This window comes from Anas acuta, chromosome 1 (genome assembly GCF_963932015.1).
Source record: "Anas acuta chromosome 1, bAnaAcu1.1, whole genome shotgun sequence".
Taxonomy (NCBI): Eukaryota; Metazoa; Chordata; class Aves; order Anseriformes; family Anatidae; genus Anas; species Anas acuta.
In genome coordinates this window covers 1472293-1491459 of record NC_088979.1, presented here as the reverse complement: position 1 = coordinate 1491459, position 19167 = coordinate 1472293, and the positions used below count along the sequence as shown (strand labels likewise).

Below are 19167 nucleotides of genomic sequence, written 5' to 3'. Positions count from 1 at the left end.
GCTGCTGCCAAAGCTGCTCGCATCCTCTTCCTCCTTTTGGTTCCGGCTGCTCTTAGGGTTCGAATGAGCTCGCTGAAGGCCTTCTAGCTGAGGATTTCTTTTATTTCTACAAAAACGGGGAGCAGGGTCTGGTTCTGCTCTCGCTCACGCCTGCTTTATGCTCCAAGGTAACTACATGGGTCTAAGCTGAAACCAGAGAGGTTCAGACTGACACGAGGAGAAGCTTTTTCCTGCTGTGTGTCTCCGTTCCTGCAGGTTTTCAGGATCTGATGGGATAAAGCCCTAAGCAACCCGGCCCAGCCTCAGGCCAGACCCTTTTTTGGGCACAAGGTCAGACCTGAGGCCTCCTGAGGTCCCTTCCAACCTAATCTTCATCCCCCAAACCTCTGTGGCTCCTGCTTTGTAGCCTGTGCAGGAGAGAAGCAGCAGGTCCCCGGTGCCGAAGATGGAGAAGAAAGATGCCCGAAGGTTGGTGCTGTTGAGTTTAAAAAGGCCTCGAAGATACTAAACATTGTCACCGTGCTAAAGCCCTTTCCATGCAGAATCTCAAAGCCTTTAACAAACAAAGTCAAGCACAATCGTCCCCACCCCACACGCGATTAAAGGAGGCCCACAAAGCCAAATGGCTTTTACCAGATCTCCCTTTCCTCACCTCCTGCCCAGACCGGGTCCCAAATTCCCACATCTCCTGCCCCCTCCTGGCTTATTTTCCTCCCTATGTGCAGGTTCCTGGTCTTTGAGCCCCACTTTAGCCCTGGTTTGGGGACCAAGAAGTGTTTTATCACCCCGATGTGAGCCCCCCTCTCCTTCCAGCGACACTCGGACACGAGCTGCGTGGGCACCATAAACCGAAACCTGCACCTGGAGGGAGCCAAATGCAGCCACTTTGATATTCTAAAATAATATTTATTGATTTAAACACAACTAGAACAGCAGCTGCTGTATATTTACTTGTGCCAGTGGAAATGGAGTGGGTCTGTGCGATGTCTGCTGAAAAAAAAGTTCCCCTCTGGCCGCTGCAGCTCGCAGCTCCTGTCCAGAGACTTGTAGGTTCGTCTGCCCCTTGTCACAGGAGACAAAAACACAAGATCTGACCCCAAAGAGTGGGAATAGATGGTGTTTTATTTGTTGTTTTTTTTCCATTCCGGTGTCTGCAATAAGACCTTTTAGAAGAACCAGCTGCTTCCATCAGAAATAGCTCGCTTCTCCTGGGAGATGAGCCTGTGAAAAACATTCCGAACTGGCAGGTTTTTGGCAGCAGCAGGGAAAAACAGAAGGAAAAGCCATTTTTACCATCCCGACTGTCACTTTTCACGTATTTTTTCTTTCCATCAAGCACAAAGAGAGCGGTATCTAGTCAACAGTTCCCTGAAATTCATGTCAGATAGAGAGGAAAGGGAGCAGAGAGTTGGGTGTGGAGACCTCTGCGCGCCAGGACCACGACACCGAGCTGCTGGCTTCAGGTCCGTGCCATCTTCCCGGCCCTGGGTTGTTGCACGATTCCTCTCTGCCTCTCCTTTCCCACTGCTAAAACGGATCCTGATCTCCCAGCAACTTGCAGGTCTGTCAATAGGCAGTGCCACGTGCGCTCACCCCACCTTTTTCTTCCTCTGTCCTGCTAAATCTGATGACGCTCGAGTGCCAGCTCCCCTCGGTATGCAAAGCGATGAGTCAGTATGAAAAGCAGTGAAAAGAAATGAGTCAAGGAAACAGGCTTTGTAGGTGCCAAAGAGTCCCTAAAGGGCACACGAGGATCCTAAAGGGCGCACGAGGATCCTAAAGGGCACACCAGGTTCCTAAAGGGCACACAAGGAGCTCTGCCTCCCATGGCAGCCCCTCTGAGCACCCCTGGAGCCCTTGTGAAAATGCACGGGGAGTTTTGGTCCTTTACACACAGCTCGTACCGTGGTATTAGGATCAGGTAGCTGAGGCACAAGCTATTTAATGTGGCAGGTGAAATTTGGAAATTAGCATGTCTACGACCACGTCCCTCGCAGGTGGCACTGCAGTCCCTGAGGGGTGTCCCCAGCGCCCCATCTGGGGCTGCTGCCTCCAGGGACCTGCCAGCACGCCAGCCTGCTCCCTAACCAAGCTCTTTTAGAGGATTTCTCATAAAAAAAAGGTGCTTTGGGGAGTGCTCAGCCTGGCTGGGATGGTTTCAGGACTGGCTGCATGCGGAGCTGTGCCAAGAGGGGAGCTGGGAAGCAGCTGGGGACAAAGCGGACATGGGGACATCTCCACCAGCATCGACGAGGTCCAGGGGGTTCATCTGAGCTGCACCTTTCCTTCGTGGGCACAAACATCAGCAGGAGAGCCTGGAGGAGAAATGCAGACCCCAAAATGGGTCAAAGGATGCCTGCTGCTGGGGGAAGGCAGACAGACACGGGGCCTGGCACCGGCTCCGACCCCAATCCCCAGGCGCAGCAAGGAGCTTCCTTAACTACTTCCTAAATGCACCCCCGGTGCGTGCAGCCCGCAGCACAGCCTCACACGTGCATTTCCTTGTTTTTCTTCCCCTTTGTCACAGCCTCGGGAGCGTTTCTTTGAGTCATTGAATAAATAAGGGGGGCAGGAGCGGTTCTGGCCGTGGGTCACGTCCCCCGAGATCCTGGCTGAATGAGCCGGGGACGTCAGCTCGAGTGAGAGGTTTATTAGGGAATGAGCCAGAGGGAAAATGTTCGTCCTTCAGATAACTTCAGGTTTGGTGGGCTGTGCTTGCAGCACTCGTGTGATGCCAGGGTCCTTGGGGCAAGGAGGTGACCTCTGGGCTCCTTCCAGCCCGATGGGTGAACAGAGGCACGCGGCGATGGGTCCAGAAGCACAGCTCAGGGTGTTCTGATTTTCCTCGGGGTGGGATTTTTCTTCTCAGCTCGTGCAGCCCCGAGCAGAGCCGGGCTCCAGCCCACTCACCAAACTCCTGCATGCTTCAAAAACTTCATATCATTATTTAATGCGAACAGTTAGCACCTGTGCTGGTGTGGCCCTTGGCACAAATTTCAGTAAGAGGAGCCAGTTTGGTACAACCTGCATGAAATAATAATAAAAAAAAGGAGGGGATCTGCATGGGGAGGGGTCTCCATATCTCCATAGCCGGCAGTGTGAGGGGCACCCCAGGCAGGGCAATCTGCTCCTGGCTCTGCCCGTGACACCGGGACAGCTCCGTCACCTCTCTGTGACATCCTGGCCTTGCCAAAGTCAACAGGAATTTTGTCACGGGCTCTCCCGGAGCCAAGACGCTGCCCTTTGCATCCGCCCGTGGTTCGCTGCGGCCCCCCTCTTGCCAGGCACCTGTCTCACAGCCCCCACCTTTGTCCTCCCCTCCTCTTCCTGTCATTAAACCCGGGTTTGCCTTAGCTCCAGAGCTCCCCGAGGGGCAATGTCCTTCAGCCCCGTGCCAGCAGGACGAGCCCTGCCTGCTCCTGCGATCCAAGGAGCTGGGGAGGATTCAAGAAGCTCGGCTGCGGTGCAAGGTGTCCCGGGGAAAAGGTAACACAGAGCAGTGTTGTGACCAAAAAGCCCTGAATGGGGATAAATGGAGGATAAAACCCGAGCCATCCGTGGCTCCTTTCCAGGCAAACTTCTCTCGTCTCATCCTCCTCGTGAGGCAGGATGCTGGCAGGGAATTCCCCACGCTCCTTTCTCTCGTCCCGTTTCCGAGGCTCGCAGGGCCGGTGGCACACACTTCTCTTACGCAGGCAGCGCCGCTGCGTGCCAAAAAGGAAGAGCGTCGGGCTTTGATGTCCCAGCGGGAGCTGGAGGACTCAATCACAAGAAAAGGAAATAGCTGGAGCCGCACACAATGTTGGTGCCGAGCGCCAGCCTCCCCTGCCAAGGGCGGGCGCCGGCGGCGGCGGTAGGGCCCTGAGCGGTGATCCTGACCCAAAGGAGCTGGTAGAAATGTGAAATGTGCCCATGGGGTGCTGACACAACGCCCCGGTGGGTTTTATGGTGCTGTTTCCCAGGCTGTCCTTTTTTTACAAGCTGTTCTGGCGCTCACAGGATCGTCTAGATTGGAAAAGCCCTCCAGGATCATCTGCTCCAACCACCCCCCTACCCATAATGTCACCCCCAAGCCCTGTCCCCAAGCACCATGTCCAACCTCTCCTTGCACACCCCCAGGGACGGGGACTCCCCCACCTCCCTGGGCAACCCGTCCCAAGGCCTGAGCGCTCTTGCTGAGCAGAAATGTCTCCTCATTGCCAACCTGAGCCTCCCCTGGCACAACTCGAGGCCGTTCCCTCTGCTCCTGGCCCTGGTTCCCTGTGAGCAGAGGCCGCCCCCCAGCTCCCCACCCCTTCCTTTCAGGCAGTTGCAGAGAGCAATAAGCTCTGCCCTGAGCCTCCTCTTCTCCAGCCCAAACCCCCCCAGGTCCCTCAGCCGCTCCTCACAGGTCTTTTACTCAAAGATTTTCTCAAAGCATTCGCTTTGGGGTCGCTGGTGCTGAGGCATCCCAAAATGGCGGGCTCACACCAGGCCATGTGGGAGTTTGGCGCTGCCCTGCTGTGGATTTCCCTCCTCTGCGCCTTCCTGAAGCTGTTCCTGGTGGCAATAACCTCGTGTCCTGTGGGACAGGGATTTGAGGGATTTGCTACTTTTTGGGAAACCCCAAGAGGGAAGGGGTCTGGGGGCTCTTGTAGGGCCATGAGCCTTCCCTCACTCCTCATAGCACAGGAGCATGAGGGGGGATGCCTCAGCCCCACAGAACACCACCTCAAGGCCCAAAGCTGTAAAAATCGACTCAAATCTTCCCCTATTATGTTGAAAGGGGAGTGTGCCCCCAGCTTTGGCCCCGGGGGAGCTTCCTAAGGAGGGGGCTGCAGCGTGGCTGCATTTCAGCAGCCCGAACCCCAAAACTCCCAAAACCGGGGGAAGTTTTTGAGTCCTGGTCAGGAAACCTGAGTGAAGCCGGTCAGCTGGAGGCAGGAGGGCGCTGCCTGCATCTGCTGCTGGAGATTTCTGTAGGGAAATGGTTCATTTCCCAGTGAAACACATCCAAAAAATCCTATATTTTCCTAACTTCCTCTTAGCATCCATCAAATCAAAGGCTCCAACTTGGTTGTAACGTTCCCAAAAGATGGCACGATCAGATCTCATCTCAGCCTAACTAAAAAAAAGCCTAATTTGGGTCCCAGGCCCTTCCCCAGCTTCGGAGCCCTTCTCTGGCCCCGCTCCAGGGCCTCGATGTCCTTCTGGGAGTGAGGGCCCCAAAGCTGAACCCAGCACTCGAGGGGCGGCCTCAGCAGAGCAGAGCAGAGCCCCGGTGCCTTTTTGATAAAAACGGGGTTTATTAGCTCCATAAAATCAAACCGCACCTACCAAGGCTCTCATAACCTTAATCCCGTTGATAACCTGCGCCGGGGGCTCTGGGGACGGGTTGCTCTGTGGGAACGTTTGCCTCGTGGGCCCCACGTTATTTTCCACATCTGTAAGAAAAAAAAAGGAAGGTGGGGAGGTTTTAGGGGAGGTTTTATCGCTCCCGAAGCCGCGGCGTGATTGATCTCGGCAGGCTGTGTGCAGCCTTCGTCCCCGAGGCTTTATTCCCAAGGCCTGGCCTTGCGGGGCCACCCCCGTGTCCCGTTTGTCACCAGCGCTCCCAGTAGGTTTGGGGGAGCAAACTGGGGCAGGATCCCCTCAGGGATGGGGACGGCGAGCATGGAGCTGTCTGTAGGGCTGGCTTTATCCAATAAAACCCTAAGGAACATGCTTAGAATAGGAATTTTCCCCCGTGTTCCCCACCCTATAGGTGCTGTACCCCATAGCCCTGGGCCCTACAGGCCACCCCCATGCTCCATTCCTCGTCCCCGTACCTTATCCCCCATCCCCACACCCTTTTCCCCACCCCTGCCCCCTATCTCCTAAGCCCTGTCCCCTGTTTTGGGACTTTCTCCCCCCAGTCCTTGGTCCTGTCCCTATATCCCTGTCCCTAGGCCCCAGCACAGGACCCCAAGCTATTCCTGGACCCTATTGCCTGTCCTCGATCCCCTGTCCCCCTACCTTGGCCCCATGCCAAGCCCTATTCCCTGTCCCCGTGCCTGGCCCCTAGATCCTATTCTAGGTCCCCTTTCCCTGTCCCCATCCATATATAACTGTCACCTGAGCCCTACAGCCCTTTATCCTATTCCCAGGCCCTGTTCGCTGCCCTTGATCCCCCGTCCCCATGTCTGTCCCCCTTCTCTGGCCCCTTGTCCCCTGTCCCCGTGCCTGTCCCCTACCCACAAACACCTGTCCCTTGTCACCTATCCCCTATTCTCAGGCCCTACTCCCTGTGCCTGTCCCCATGTCCATCCCCTATCCCCATATACCTGTCCCCTCTGCCCTATTCCCAGCCCCTATTCCTGGTCCCCTCTGCCCTGTCCCCCTGCCTGTCCCGTCTCCTTGTCTGTCCCCTGTCCCCATGTACCGGTCCCCTCTTCCTGTCCCCCTGCCTGTCCCCTGTCCCCATATACTTATCCTTTCTGCCCTATTCCCAGCCCCTATTCTTGGTCCCCTGTCCCCACATCTGTCCCCTGTCCCCATATACCCATCCCCTCTTCATGTCCCCATATACCTGTCCCCTGATCCCCTGCCTGTCCCCTGTCCCCATGTCTGTTCCCTGTCCCTATACCCTCTTCCTGTCCAATGTCTGTCCCCTGTCCCCATACCTGTCCCTTGTCTCTTGTCTCCTGTCCCCATATACCCATCCCCCACCCCGTCTCCATGTCCATCCCCTGTCCCCACGTCTATTCCCTGTCCCTATATACCTGTCCCCTTTATATGTCTCCATGTCTGTCTCCTGTCCCCATATACATGTTCCTTCTTCATGTCCCCAAGTCTGTCCCCTGTCCCCATGTTTGTCCCCTGTCCCCACATCTGTCTCCTGTCCCTATATACCTGTCCCCTCTTCATGTCCCCACATCTGTCCCCTGTCCACCTGCCTGTCCCCTGTCCCCATGTCTGTTTCCTGTCCCTATTCCTGTCCCTTCCTTGTCCCCTGTCCCCATATCCATCCCCTGTCCCCAAGTCTGTCCCGTCTCCATGTTTGTCCCCTGTCCCCACATCTGTCCCCTGTCCCCATATACCTGTCCCCTCTTCATGTCCCCTTGTCTGTCCCCTGTCCCCATATCTGTCCCTTGACCCCATGTCCATTCCCTGTCCCCATATACCTGTCCCCTGTCCCCACGTCTGTCCCCTGTCCCCATGTCTGTTCCCTGTCCCCATATACCTGTCTCCTATCCCCTATCCTCACCCCTATTCTTGGTTCCCTGTCCCCCTGCCTGTCCCCTGTCCCCGTGTCTGTCCCTTGTCCTCTCTTTATGTCCCCATGTCTGTCCCCTGTCCCCACATCTGTCTCCTGTCCCCATGTCTGTCCCCTGTCCCCATATACCCATCCCCTGCCCTGTCCCCATGTCCATCCCCTGCCCCACATCTGTTCCCTGTCCCTATATACCTGTCCCCTCTTCATGTCCCCCTGCCTGCCCACTGTCCCCATGTCCATTCCCTGTCCCCATATACTGGTCCCCTCTTCCTGTCCCCCTGCCTGTCCCCAGTCCCCATGTCCATCCCCTGTCCCCACGTCTGTTCCCTGTCCCCATATACTGGTCCCCTCTTCCTGTTCCCATGTGTGTCCCCTGTCCCTATTCCTGTCCCTTCCTTGTCTCTTGTCCCTGACCCCTGTCCCCATGTCCATCCCTTGTCCCTATTCCTGTCCCTTCCTTGTTCCCTGTCCCCACGTCTGTCCCCTGTCCCCATATACCTGTCCCCTCTTCATGTCCCCTTGTCTGTCCCCTATCCCCATATATCTGTCCCCTGTCCCCATGTCCCTCCCCTGTCCCTATGTCTGTCCCTTGTCCCCATGTCCGTCCCTTGTCCCCACGTCTGTTTCCTGTCCCTATTCCTGTCCCTTCCTTGTCCCTTGTCCCTCGTCCCCTGTCCCCATATCCATTCCCTGCCCCATATATTTATCCCCTGTCCCCCTGTCCCTCCCCTGTCCCTATTCCTATGCCCTGTCCCCATGCCCATCCCCATTCCCCGCCCCGTCCCCATTCCCCTCCCCGCCGCGCTCAGCTCCTCCCCCGCGCGGCCTACCGCGGCCTCCATACCCCAAACCCACCCCAACCCCCCCCAAAACCCCCCAAAACCCCCCTAAAACCCCAAACCCACCCCCTGCCATGCCGGGGGGCGCCGTGCGGGTGCTGCTGCTGGGCCCCGTGCCCTACTCCTTGGCTCTGCGGGTCCAGGAGCGCTGCGTGGGGGCGGCCCGGGCGGCGGCCCTAAAGGCTGTGAGCCCCCCCCAGAGCCACCCCATAGCCCCCCCCCAGCTTTGGCCGGCTGAGAGCTTGGTGCTGAGCGAACCGGCCGAGCCCGTGTACGCCTGGGGGCTGAGGGGAGCCCCCGGGGGGGGGAGCTGGGGGGCTGAGTGTGGGACGCGATGCCGCCAATTTGGGGGAAGAAAGGGGTAAAAGTCGGAACCAGGGGTGAGGAGCCTCGGTTCGAGGCACACGGGGCGCTCCTGAAGGATGCACGGCCTGGCCCCTGGCCCCATGTGTGTTCCCTGTCCCCATATACCTGGCCCCTGTCCCCTATCTTCACCCCCTATTCTTGGTTCCCTGTCCCCCTGCCTATCCCCTGTCCCCACATCTGTCCCCTGTCCCCAGATATGTGTCCCCTGACCCTATCCCCATGTCCATCCCCTGTCCCAATGTCTGTCCCCTGTCCCCATATACCCGTCCTCTCTTCCTGTCCCCCTGCCAGTCCCCTGTCCCCATGTCCATCCCCTGTCCCTATGTCCATCCCCTGTCCCCACATCTGTTCCCTGTCCCCATATACTGGTCCCCTCTTCCTGTCCCCATGTCTGTCCCCTGTCCCTATATACCTGTCTGCTCTTCATGTCCCCATGTCCATCCCCTATCCCCATGCCTGTCCCTTGTCCCTGTCCCCTGTCCCCATGTCCGTTCCCTGTCCCCATATACCCATCCCCCCATGTTCCCATATATCTGTCCCCTGTCCCCAGGTCTGTTCCCTGTCCCTATATATACCTGTCCCCTCTTCATGTCCCCTTGTCTGTCCCCTATCCCCATATATCTGTCCCCTGTCCCCATGTCCCTCCCCTGTCCCTATGTCTGTCCCTTGTCCCCATGTCCGTCCCTTGTCCCCATGTCTGTTTCCTGTCCCTATTCCTGTCCCTTCCTTGTCCCTTGTCCCTCGTCCCCTGTCCCCACATCCATTCCCTGCCCCATATATTTATCCCCTGTCCCCCTGTCCCTCCCCTGTCCCTATTCCTACCCCTTATCCCCACGCCCATCCCCATTCCCCGCCCCGTCCCCATTCCCCTCCCCGCCGCGCTCAGCTCCTCCCCCGCGCGGCCTACCGCGGCCTCCACACCCCAAACCCACCCCAAAACCCCCTAAAACCCCCCCAAAACCCCAAACCCACCCCTCGCCATGCCGGGGGGCGCCGTGCGGGTGCTGCTGCTGGGCCCCGTGCCCTACTCCTTGGCTCTGCGGGTCCAGGAGCGCTGCGTGGGGGCGGCCCGGGCGGCGGCCCTAAAGGCTGTGAGCCCCCCCCAGAGCCACCCCATAGCCCCCCCCCAGCTTTGGCCGGCCGAGAGCTTGGTGCTGAGCGAACCGGCCGAGCCCGTGTACGCCTGGGGGCTGAGGGGAGCCCCCGGGGGGGAGCTGGCGGCTAAATTAAGGGAGAAAGGAGCGGGGTTGGAAGCGGTGAGGCGGGGGGGGCACGTTACATATCACGGGCCCGGGCAGCTGCTGGCTTTGGTGGTTTTGGATCTGAGGGCTCGGAAATTGGGGTTGAGGGGCTTCGTGGGGGGGTTGGAGGAGGTGGGGGTGAGGCTTTGCCGCCGCCTCGGGGTGCCCGCTGCGAGATCCAGGCCCCCCCCGCTCACCGGAGTCTGGGTGGGGGACGGGAAGGTGGCGGCCATAGGTGAGGAGGGGGGGGGGGATGGGGTGGGAAAGGGGGAATTGGGGGGTAAGGGGGTGGGGAATGGGGTGGGGGGATGGGGTGGGAATGGGGAATTGGGGGGTAAGGGGGTGGGGAGTGGGGTGGTGGGGTGGTGGGGGGGATGGGAGAGGGATGGGGGGGAGTGGGTGGGGAATGAGGTGGGGGGGTGGGGAATTGGGGGGTAATGGGGTGGGGAATGGGGGGGCGAATGGGGGGGGAATGGGGTGGGGGGTGGGGAATTGGGGGGTAATGGGGTGGGGAAGGGAGCTGCAATGGGGTGGGGAATGGGGGGGATGGGGTGGGTAATGGGGGAATAGGGGGGAGTGCGGGGGGAAGGGGGGTGTAATGGAGTGGGCAAGGGGGGTGCAAGGGGGTGGGCAATGGGGGAAGGGGGAGTGTAATGAGTGTGCAAGGGGGTGTGCAATAGGGTGGGGAAGGGGGGTGCAATGGGGTGGGCAAGAGGGTGTGTAAAGGGGTGGGTAAGGGGGTTGTCAAGGGGGGTGCAAGGGGGTGGGCAATGGGGGGGCAATGGGGTGGGGAAAGGGGTGTGTAATGGGTGTGCAATGGGGTATGTAATGAGGTAGGGAAAGGGGTGTGCAATGGGGGGGGAATGGGGGGGAATGGGGTGGGGAAGGGGGGTGTAATGGGGTGAGAAATGGGGTGGGGAAGGGGGTGCAAGGGGTGTGTAATGGGGTGTATAATGGAGTGTGCAAGGGGGGGGAATGGGGGTGTAATGGGGTGGGCAAGGGGGGTGGGTAATGGGGTGGGGAATGGGTGGGGGGAATGGGGGGGTAATGGGGTGGGGAAGGGGGTGGGGAATGGGGGGCAATGGGGTGGGGAAGGGGTGTGTAATGGGATGTGCAATGGGGTGGGCAAGGGGGGGAATGGGGGTGTAATGGCGTGGGCAAGGGGGGTGGGTAATAGGGTGGGAATGGGGTGGGGAATGGAGGGGGAATGGGGTGGGGAATGGGGGGCAAGGGGGTTGTGTAATGGGGAGAAAGGGGTGTGCAATGGGGTGGGGAAGGGGGTGCAATGGGGTGGGCAATGAGGTGGGTAATGGGGTGCAAGGGGGTTGGGTAATGGGGTGTGCAAGTGGTGAGCAATGGAGTGGTTAAGGGGGGTGCAAGGGGGGAGGAAGGGGTGGGCAATGGGGTGGGGAAGGGGGGTGTAATGGGGTGTGTAATGGGGTGTGTAATGGGGTGGGCAATGGGGTGTGCAAGGGGGAGGGCACAGGGCACGAGGGGCACCTTGGGGCTGCTGCCAGCTGCCGGGTGCCCCCCCATCACATCCCCGTCCCCCCCTCTAACACCCAGGGGTGCACTGCGGGCACTACATCACCTCCCACGGGCTGGCGCTGAACTGCTGCACCGACCTGGGCTGGTTCGAGCACATCGTCCCCTGCGGGCTGGAAGGGATGGGGGTGACCTCGCTGAGCCGCGAGCTGGGCCGCCACGTCCCCGTAGCCGACGTCCTACAACCCTTCCTCCACTGCTTCCAGGAGGTTTTCGGCTGCTCCTTGGTCTTTTCGGATGAACCCGCAGCCTAGGAAGGCACCGGGGGGGTCCCAGATGCCAGCTGGGGGCTTGGCGGTGAACGTTGTGTCCCCTATGGGGCTGCCCCGTGCTTGGTTTTGGGACAGGAGTTTGGGTTTTGGGGCTGTCCCGGTCGCCAAAGCGCCGTCGCCAGCCCTATAGGGCACCCAGGGGTGTGCTGATGCTGGGACCCCCCCGTGGTCGGGGCTCCTGGAGGTGCTGTGAAAATAATGCTGCTTGGGGTCGGGGACGGATCCCACAAGCCTCAACTGGAACTGGTAGCACTGTGGGAATTACCCCAATTGCAGCTTTTGGGTTTTTTTTTTCCTCTTTTCCCCAAAAATGCACATTTGGGGTGGATGCGTGCTGACCTCCCCCCAAAACCCACAAGCGGGGTGGATGCGTGCTGACCCCTGGAGAGGCTGGGGTGGCTGAAGTCTCCGTCTTTGCTCCTGGTGCACAGAAATCAGCAGATTTTATAGGAAAAAAAACCCTTTCTGGGAATGTTTGCTGCTCCTTTTGTCGGGAGGAGGGACAGGAAAGCGTGACCGGCAGCGTGGTGGCGGGGTTGGGAAGCTCAAAGCTGGGTGGCTCTCCCGGCCCTATAAAACCGGCATCCGGGCTCAGGGGGGGCCACGACGGGATCCTTGAGGGTTTGGGGACGACTTGGTGGTGGCCCTATTGGGGCTGGGTGGCTTTGGGGCAGGTGGCTCTGCCCCGGGAAGGGGAGGAGGCTGCGGCACTCCCAGCTCGGCTGCCGGCCGCGATGCTCCAGTCCCGGCTCAGCCTGGCGGCCGTGCAGGCACCGAGAGCACCCGGTGAGTGCCAAACCCCCCCCCCACACCCCATAATTCCCACCCCTACACCTCCTATAAGATAGGGACTCCCCGGGGGTGCACCCCGCTGTAGGGCTCTGTGGGGGAGAAACTTCATTTTTTGGCTGGAAATTCTCCAAATTCAGGCTTCTCCCTGATTTCCAGGTGTTTATAATGACAATGGGGTCCACGGGTGCCCCCCCAACCCCTTCCTCCTCCTCCTCATATTTGGGGGATCCTTTTATTTTTTTTTAGGGGGGAGGCAGCTGCCTGTGCATGGGGATTTTGGGTGGGCTGGAAAAGGGGTCCCATGTCCTGGGGGGGGCTGGAGGGGGTCTGGGACCCAGTTTATGTGTGGGGATGGAAATTTCGGGGGGTTTGGGGCAGCAACACCCCTTGGGATGGGTCCATGGGGGCGTGCAGGGATCTGAGCCCCCCTGGCTAGGGCTGCTTGGGGTGATTGGGGTGGGTGTTTAGTAGGATCAATCCCAAAGCTGTTTTTTTTTTTAGGGTGGGGGACCCCAGGCAGGTCCTGGTGGGGGCTGGGGGGGACCCCAGGACATCCCTTGGGCACAAAGGTGACGCCAGCCTGGGGAGGTGTTTGGGGTCGGGACCTATTTGTGTAGGGGAAGCGCCTGGCTGGGGCTCGTCCGTCTGTCTGTCCGTCGGAGGATATCCTACAGGCATCCGTGCACGTGCAAGGGGTGCTGAACCCGACTTGCCTTCAAGTGGCTTTGATGGGAAGCATTAAATACCCCCCCTCTAATTTTTTTGGGGTCGATGAAGGGAGCAGCACCAAATTAACGCCGTTTTAAACCCTGGGAGGGCACGGGGGGACCCGAGCTGGGTGCCCCCAGCTCCCGTGGGTGTCACCGGGGCTCTGCTAACGGGAACGGGGCTGGATTTGGGGTTTTCCTCCTCCACCAAAACACCCCTCCTCCCCCTCTCCTTGCGCTCCAGGGACCGTTTCGGGGCTCACCCCTGGGTCCACCCCAAAGCTCCCGCACCGCGGGGGCTGACGGCATCCAACAGGGCGAGGAGATGGAGGATGAGAACGGGACGGAGCCGTGGCACCGGAGCCTCCAAGCGATGCTGGATGCCTTGAACCAAACTCTGCACGGGACCCTCCTGCGCCCCGCAGCCCCCCGAAACGCCAGCGCCCGCGGTGCCGGGGGTCGGGACGACAACGCCTACATGTACATCCTTTTTGTCATGACCCTTTTCGCCGCCACCGTGGGCAGCTTGATCCTGGGCTACACCCGTTCCCGCAAGGTGGACAAGCGCAGCGACCCCTACCACGTCTACATCAAGAACCGGGTTTCCATGATCTGAGCTTGAAAAGCCCCAAAATGGGGTCGGGAACCGGGTTCCTCGTGCCTGGCGCGACCCGCGGGCAGGTCCTGGTGCCGTGGAGCCATCCCAAATGGGGACACGGGGACATATAGGGACAACAGGGGCGGCTCCTTTCCCACCGTTCCCATGCCCTGCTGAATTTGGCACGGCCTTTAAAGGAGGAAAATTTGGGAAAAAAATGAGGCAGACCGGCCAGCATCGCCCTCCAAAGCGTGCCGTGGGGTGCCAGGAGCTTGGCGACGTGGGCTCGTGGGTTTTCCCGGTGCTAAAAGCTGTCACTGCAAAAACGGTTTCGGGCTTTTGCTGGCGGGGAATTAAAGGAGATGCCGGTTCCCGAGGGCTCGTGTCTGCTTCTTCTCCGAGCGTGGTGCCCCTCGAGGGCTCCGCGGTGGCCAAAATCGCTTTGCGATGGGATTTGCGCCCCCGAGGGTCCGGCCGGGCTCTGAACCGATGATGTTGGAGCTTTTCCTGCTTCCTTCCTGCGGGGTGCTGCCGGCTGTAGCTTTGGCCTTTTGTACCTCGGCTCCCAAACGTGTTTGCCAAGGGGCAAACGGGAAGGGGACGGGCTTGGGACCCTCCTGGGTTCCTCGCCTGCGTCCCCAGCTGGGTTTGGGGCTGGCCCATGGGGTGGCGAATGTCCCCGTCCTTCCAAAGAGCCTGCTGCAAGGGTACGGTGTAGGGCAGCACCAGCCACCCAGCCCCGGCGCCCGGAGCGGCCCCTCGGACGTCTTAATCTGCTTATTAGGGCTTAATTACTGTCTAATTGGTCTGGCTCATAGGGCACCTTCCTCCTGCACTCAAACACCGCCGCGGCGCCTGCGCCCGCGCCGCCAAACCACGGCGTTTCGGGGAAAGCTGGCAACCTTGGCACCCAGGAATTTGGGATTTCCCAAGCCTTCAGCCCCGCTCCGGGCACGAAACCCGCTGCAGGGGTTTTTGGGGTCCCCGGTGGGCTGCGTTTTGGGGGCGGTTGCCGTTCCTGGGTTGGGCATGCGGTGCAGGAAGGGTTTGAGCCGGAGCAAATGCCACCGCTGTCCTTTGGCACCAGGCAGGAGGGGGCTCGAGAGGCTCCGCGGGTGTTTGCCTTGTGGTTACGGCGTTGGGAAAGGCAAACAAAACCCTTTATCTGCAAATAACTCCGGGGAAGCAGAGCGGGCGGGCACAGCCGGGATGAGATCCTCCTCCTCCTCCGGGTGGATTTGCGCTCTGGGTTTTCTCCACCTCCGCGGTGTTTAACCTCCCCTAAAACCCACAGCACCTGCTGTGGGGTCCCCGGGATGGGACAGCCTGGTGGGCACCCCAAAACCCCCCAGGATGTGGCTTTCCCATTGAAGGGAAGACCCTACAAGGGGAAAAACCCTCCTAAAAGAGCAAGATCCTGCAGAGGTTGTCACCCTCCCGATTTCCCCTCTGCTGGTTCCTCCTCCTGTCCCCATAATTATATTAGGATCAGGGTCTGTGTAAGGCCAGGGGGTGCCCTGGGTGTCCCCACAAGCCACCGTCGGGCTGGGTGACAAGGTGCCAGTGCCACCTGGTGGCCTTTGCCTTGGGGGATGCTCGGGGACACGGGGAATACACTGGAAACCTCCCCAAATGGGTTTGCTTCAGCTGCCGGGGGTGGATTTAGGGGCTAATTAGGGGCTCGTGATTATGGGTGATGCTTATGGGGTGGAACAGCACAGAGGTGCGCTCGCCTGGGCACAGAGGAGAGCTGGGGCAGCACTGGCTGTGGGGAATCACTAAATTTTGGTAAATCACCAAATCGAACTGCAAATTGCAGCTGAGCGCATCAGGGTTTGCAGCCAGAAAGACGCAGGGCGCGCGTAAGGCCAATGCGTTTGGTTGCTTGTTTATTTTTATTTTATTTTATTTTATTTTATTTTATTTTATTTTATTTTATTTTATTTTATTTTATTTTATTTTATTTTATTTTATTTTATTTTATTTTATTTTATTTTAATTTTATTTATTTTTGAGACGACACCTGCAGCCGTCTGCCCCGTCCTTGGGCACGTCACACATCATCCATTTCCCCAAAATCACTGATTTTCAGGAGAAAATGAACCATACACCTGCAAAAAACAAGCAAAATTCAGCTGAGCTTGCTTCACATCCTTCATGGCCCTATATTTTTTATCACCCCGACGTGTTGGATGTCCATCTGTAGAGGTGGGAATCCAAGCACTGGGCGCAGCTCCTGCTCTCACCCATCCCAAATAATCCATTTTTTGAGTTTGTTTTTACAATTCCCCGATGGAAAACCCCCTTTTCCCCCAGCAAAGCCACCCAGGAACATTTGGTTGCGCCGGGGTGAGTCCCGGCAGGACAATCTGCATGGGCTGGTGATAAGCTGCCGTGAATTTATCACAAGCCTGGCCATAAAACCAACCGTTTGATCACGGGGCAGCTCAGTTCAGCTTTCCTACCACACAGGCACCTGCAGGATCTGCACCAGGGGATAAAAAATAAAGCAGCTTGGGTAAAAAAAAACACAGATTTTTTTAATAAAGCTCGAGGCAACATTTATTCTTACGGACAGCTGGGAAATCCCAGCTGGGATCTGGTTTTCTCCCCTTACAGGAAGTTTTCTGTACAGATTTTCTCAATTCCACGCCATTTATGCCCTCGTTTGGGATTAATCGAAGGGATAAATTGGGGTGAAAATCTTGCCACGCTCCTGTCACGCTCTCCCATCGGAGGAGACGGGCCCGGCACATCTTTTCCACAGATGGATGTGGCTGAACCGTTCGGCGGAGCACGCGTGTGGGCTATTAATACCTAGAGGGGAGGATTAAAAATAACCGGGTCTGGTTCGGAAAGGACAGGCTTTGATATACGAGGGGGCTGGCGTCCGAATCCAACCTCCCTGGGGTGCTGCGAGCGGAGAGCTGAGCGAGCAGGAGGTGCCCAAATTTCCCCCACGCTCGCCGTGGCTTTCCCACCTCCTTCACCGGAGTCTATAAAATGCCCTTTTATCAGATCGGGGCGACAATTTAGGGTGGGGAGAGGCGACGAGCCTGAATTTCTTTGTGTTTGCTGTGGGCAGAACCGGACCTGTCGTGGGTTTTCTGCCTGGTACAAAACGTGGCACACCCAGGGGGGGCTTTGGCAGGGGCTGTCACCCCAGGACCCAGCCCTGCTGTTGGGCTGAGAGCAGAGGTTTTCCAGCAGCTCTGATTATTTTCGGGTTATTTAGGGCATTGAAGCCTTCAGCAAACCAAACAGGATGTTGTCCATGCTGGGGGGTGCACGATCAGGCCCCCCCAAGGCTCCCACCCTGAAGCACCAAGCCGCTGACCGCTTCCCAGCCTCGGTGGTTCCTGCTGTGTCCTTCCCTCCTGCCAGCCTGCTCTTCTTCAGGACAAAGACTTCAGCTGCTTGGACCCCAGATCAGGTTAAAAATGGCATTTGGGGCCGCAGAGGCACGTCCCCACAGAGGCACGTCCCCACACAGCACCCTATCGACTGGCAGGGGTGTTATCGCTGCCCGGGTTTAGGGTTGCGCTGCCTGCCTGGCGTTACGGTGCTCCGAGCGAGGCAAATGAAAGGATGGGAGTTGCTGCATGATCACCAGGTAACCCAAGAGGCACAGGCTGTTCAGGATCCATAAATAATAAAACAAAAGCCGTGCCACGGAGCAAGGGCATACGGAGTGCCTGCCGAGCGAGCTGGAAGGACGCGCTGGGTTCATCCCGCGTGACTCCTCTCACCGCAGGAACCAGGGGGCAGAAAAAAACAGCCCAGAATCCCAGAATATCATTGGAAGGAGCCGTGGGCCCTTCGGAGGTTTATTTGGAATAAATTACGTGCGGCAAAATTGCCATGGAAACACTGCACCTTCTGGGTTCAGCCCTGAGGCTCTCCGGCACGGGGCCGGGCAGCTCTGTGTAAGCAACAGAGCTAATCCGGGTTGTTGCGGGTGAGGATTTTGCCAGGTCACTGAGGATGCTCACACGACCGTACAGACGGTTTTTATTTCTGCTTTGCAGTGGCATCAGCGTGCGCTCGGCCATTCTTCTGCCGAAAAAGCAGGGAGCGCGTTGGTAGGAGCGAAATATGTGCAGCATTGTTCGGGGGAACGCTGCTGAGACGCTGCGAGCCCAGCCCTGACGGGTGCATTTAACCACCTTTACCCCTGCAGTGCGTAAATTTAAACCCCAAACAGGAGCTGTGTGCTATTAGCAAGTCATTTTTAACTTGCATTGTTTTGTCTATGTTAAAAGACGACTCTCGTTTGGGGGGCACGGGCTGCTATCTGCCATCCCGTAGCTGCGGTTATGCTACGTGGGGGCACTCTGGGTGTCAGAGCAGCACAGGGAGCACCAGTTTTTTTCCCTTAAAACACACACACACAGCCACACATAGGCACATGTAGATGTTCATTTTGGCTAGGATAAAGTCATTCCCTCCAGCTGAGCCACGATCCCTGTGGCGCTGGCATCTCCCAGCACAGGATACCCCGCAGAGAAGTTTCAGCCCCTCCGCGCTGTGGTTATTTCCAAGAAAGAAATAACACGCACACAGATCCTTATCTTCTATGAGGCTGCCTTATCTTTCTTCAGGGAAATAATCACAGAGGATCCCCAATAGCTGAAGGACTGATCCTATTTAAGCGACAGCGATGAAGGTCAAATCCTGCTTTTAATTGGGGCCGGGAAGCTGAGCACTGATAACGTGGGGTGCAGGCACGGCTGCCCCTGTCTTGTGTGAAAATATTTTATGAGATTCAGGGTGCCATAGAAAGAAACAGCCTGCTTGCTCTGCTGGCAGAAGACTACTCTTCAGAATAATTTAAAGCTCTCATTAAGAGCATAAGGAAAAAAAAATGTAGCCACGAATGGAAGCATTTGAAATATGAAGTTTAATTTTAAGAGCCTCTCTTACTGCCTTTCCAAAGAGCTACAGAGATCTTGTAAGAAACGTTCCTGCTCGGCAGGCATTAGAGAGGCATTTAACATAGGCATTATCCTTTTTTTGGGGGAAAATGAAGTTTTTATAGACTGGAGCTTCTGTTATGTTGGGCCTTTCCTCGAAAATAAAACATGAAGGAGTGGAAAAGAGCAGCAAAGGTATGAAGAGCAGAAGCTGTGTCTCGTGTCGACTCATCTTCTTCTCCTTCTACACCGTAAACAGCCGTAGGACAGCCCTTCAGTGATAACAGGCCGATTTATTTCTGTCTTTACCTCTTCTGCTGCCTACCAGCAGCCCCGTGCAACAGTTTATAGGTTCACCTCCCCGTACCAAGCCAGCCCTCTGGACCAGAGGATTTGTTTGTGTCCCCATTCCCTTACAGACCCCAAAAACCTCGGTCCCATCGCCCTGCGGACCCCAAAGCCTCGCCTCAGGGCCTGCGATCGCTATGGCAACCTCAGCAGAGCTGCTGGGGATGGCAGCAGGGCTGAGCACACAGGGGGACAACCCAGTTAGGACTGGGGCTGACTGGGATGGGGGTGAGGGTTGTTATTTCCCCCCTCACATCAATTTAACTGCTGCTGGAGCCTGTCCGGGAACACCCCAAAAACAGGGACTCATTG

At 57.8% G+C, this 19167-nt stretch overlaps 3 protein-coding genes and 1 long non-coding RNA gene across 10 annotated transcripts in view; 3 read left to right on the top strand and 1 right to left on the bottom strand.

The window, feature by feature from the left end:
• Positions 1-885: 885 nt before the first annotated feature.
• On the bottom strand, positions 886-7052 carry LOC137858526 (uncharacterized). Of its 6 annotated transcripts, none has more exons than XR_011097875.1 (4): positions 6741-7052; positions 5553-5674; positions 5317-5423; positions 886-3704 (listed from the first exon to the last, which is right to left on the bottom strand). It is a non-coding gene; the product is annotated as an uncharacterized lncRNA (long non-coding RNA). The 6 variants fall into 6 exon arrangements; XR_011097829.1 differs by lacking the exon at positions 6741-7052 and adding an exon at positions 6213-6379 and having other exon boundaries at positions 5553-6172; XR_011097855.1 differs by lacking the exon at positions 6741-7052 and having other exon boundaries at positions 886-3760; positions 5553-6382.
• A 2268-nt stretch (positions 7053-9320) lies between these two features.
• On the top strand, positions 9321-11953 carry LIPT2 (lipoyl(octanoyl) transferase 2). The gene is made up of 2 exons (XM_068686177.1): positions 9321-9915; positions 11247-11953. Exons 1-2 carry the CDS (start codon positions 9420-9422, stop codon positions 11477-11479), a joined length of 729 nt encoding a protein of 242 aa, XP_068542278.1. The 5' UTR covers positions 9321-9419; the 3' UTR covers positions 11480-11953.
• Positions 11954-12148: 195 nt separating this feature from the next.
• On the top strand, positions 12149-13965 carry KCNE3 (potassium voltage-gated channel subfamily E regulatory subunit 3). Of its 2 annotated transcripts, none has more exons than XM_068686382.1 (2): positions 12149-12283; positions 13241-13965. In XM_068686382.1, exon 2 carries the CDS (start codon positions 13322-13324, stop codon positions 13610-13612), a length of 291 nt encoding a protein of 96 aa, XP_068542483.1. In that variant the 5' UTR covers positions 12149-12283; positions 13241-13321; the 3' UTR covers positions 13613-13965. The 2 variants fall into 2 exon arrangements, with proteins under 2 accessions (XP_068542483.1, XP_068542399.1); XM_068686298.1 differs by having other exon boundaries at positions 12153-12287; positions 13313-13965.
• Positions 12208-19167, top strand: part of PGM2L1 (phosphoglucomutase 2 like 1) — a 41056-nt gene continuing 34096 nt past the window's right edge. Inside the window, exons 1-2 of the mRNA XM_068685926.1 lie at positions 12208-12283; positions 15018-15019. Coding sequence (XP_068542027.1) covers positions 12232-12283; positions 15018-15019 — 54 coding nt within the window. The 5' untranslated portion in view covers positions 12208-12231. The remainder of the gene's footprint in view (positions 12284-15017; positions 15020-19167) is intronic.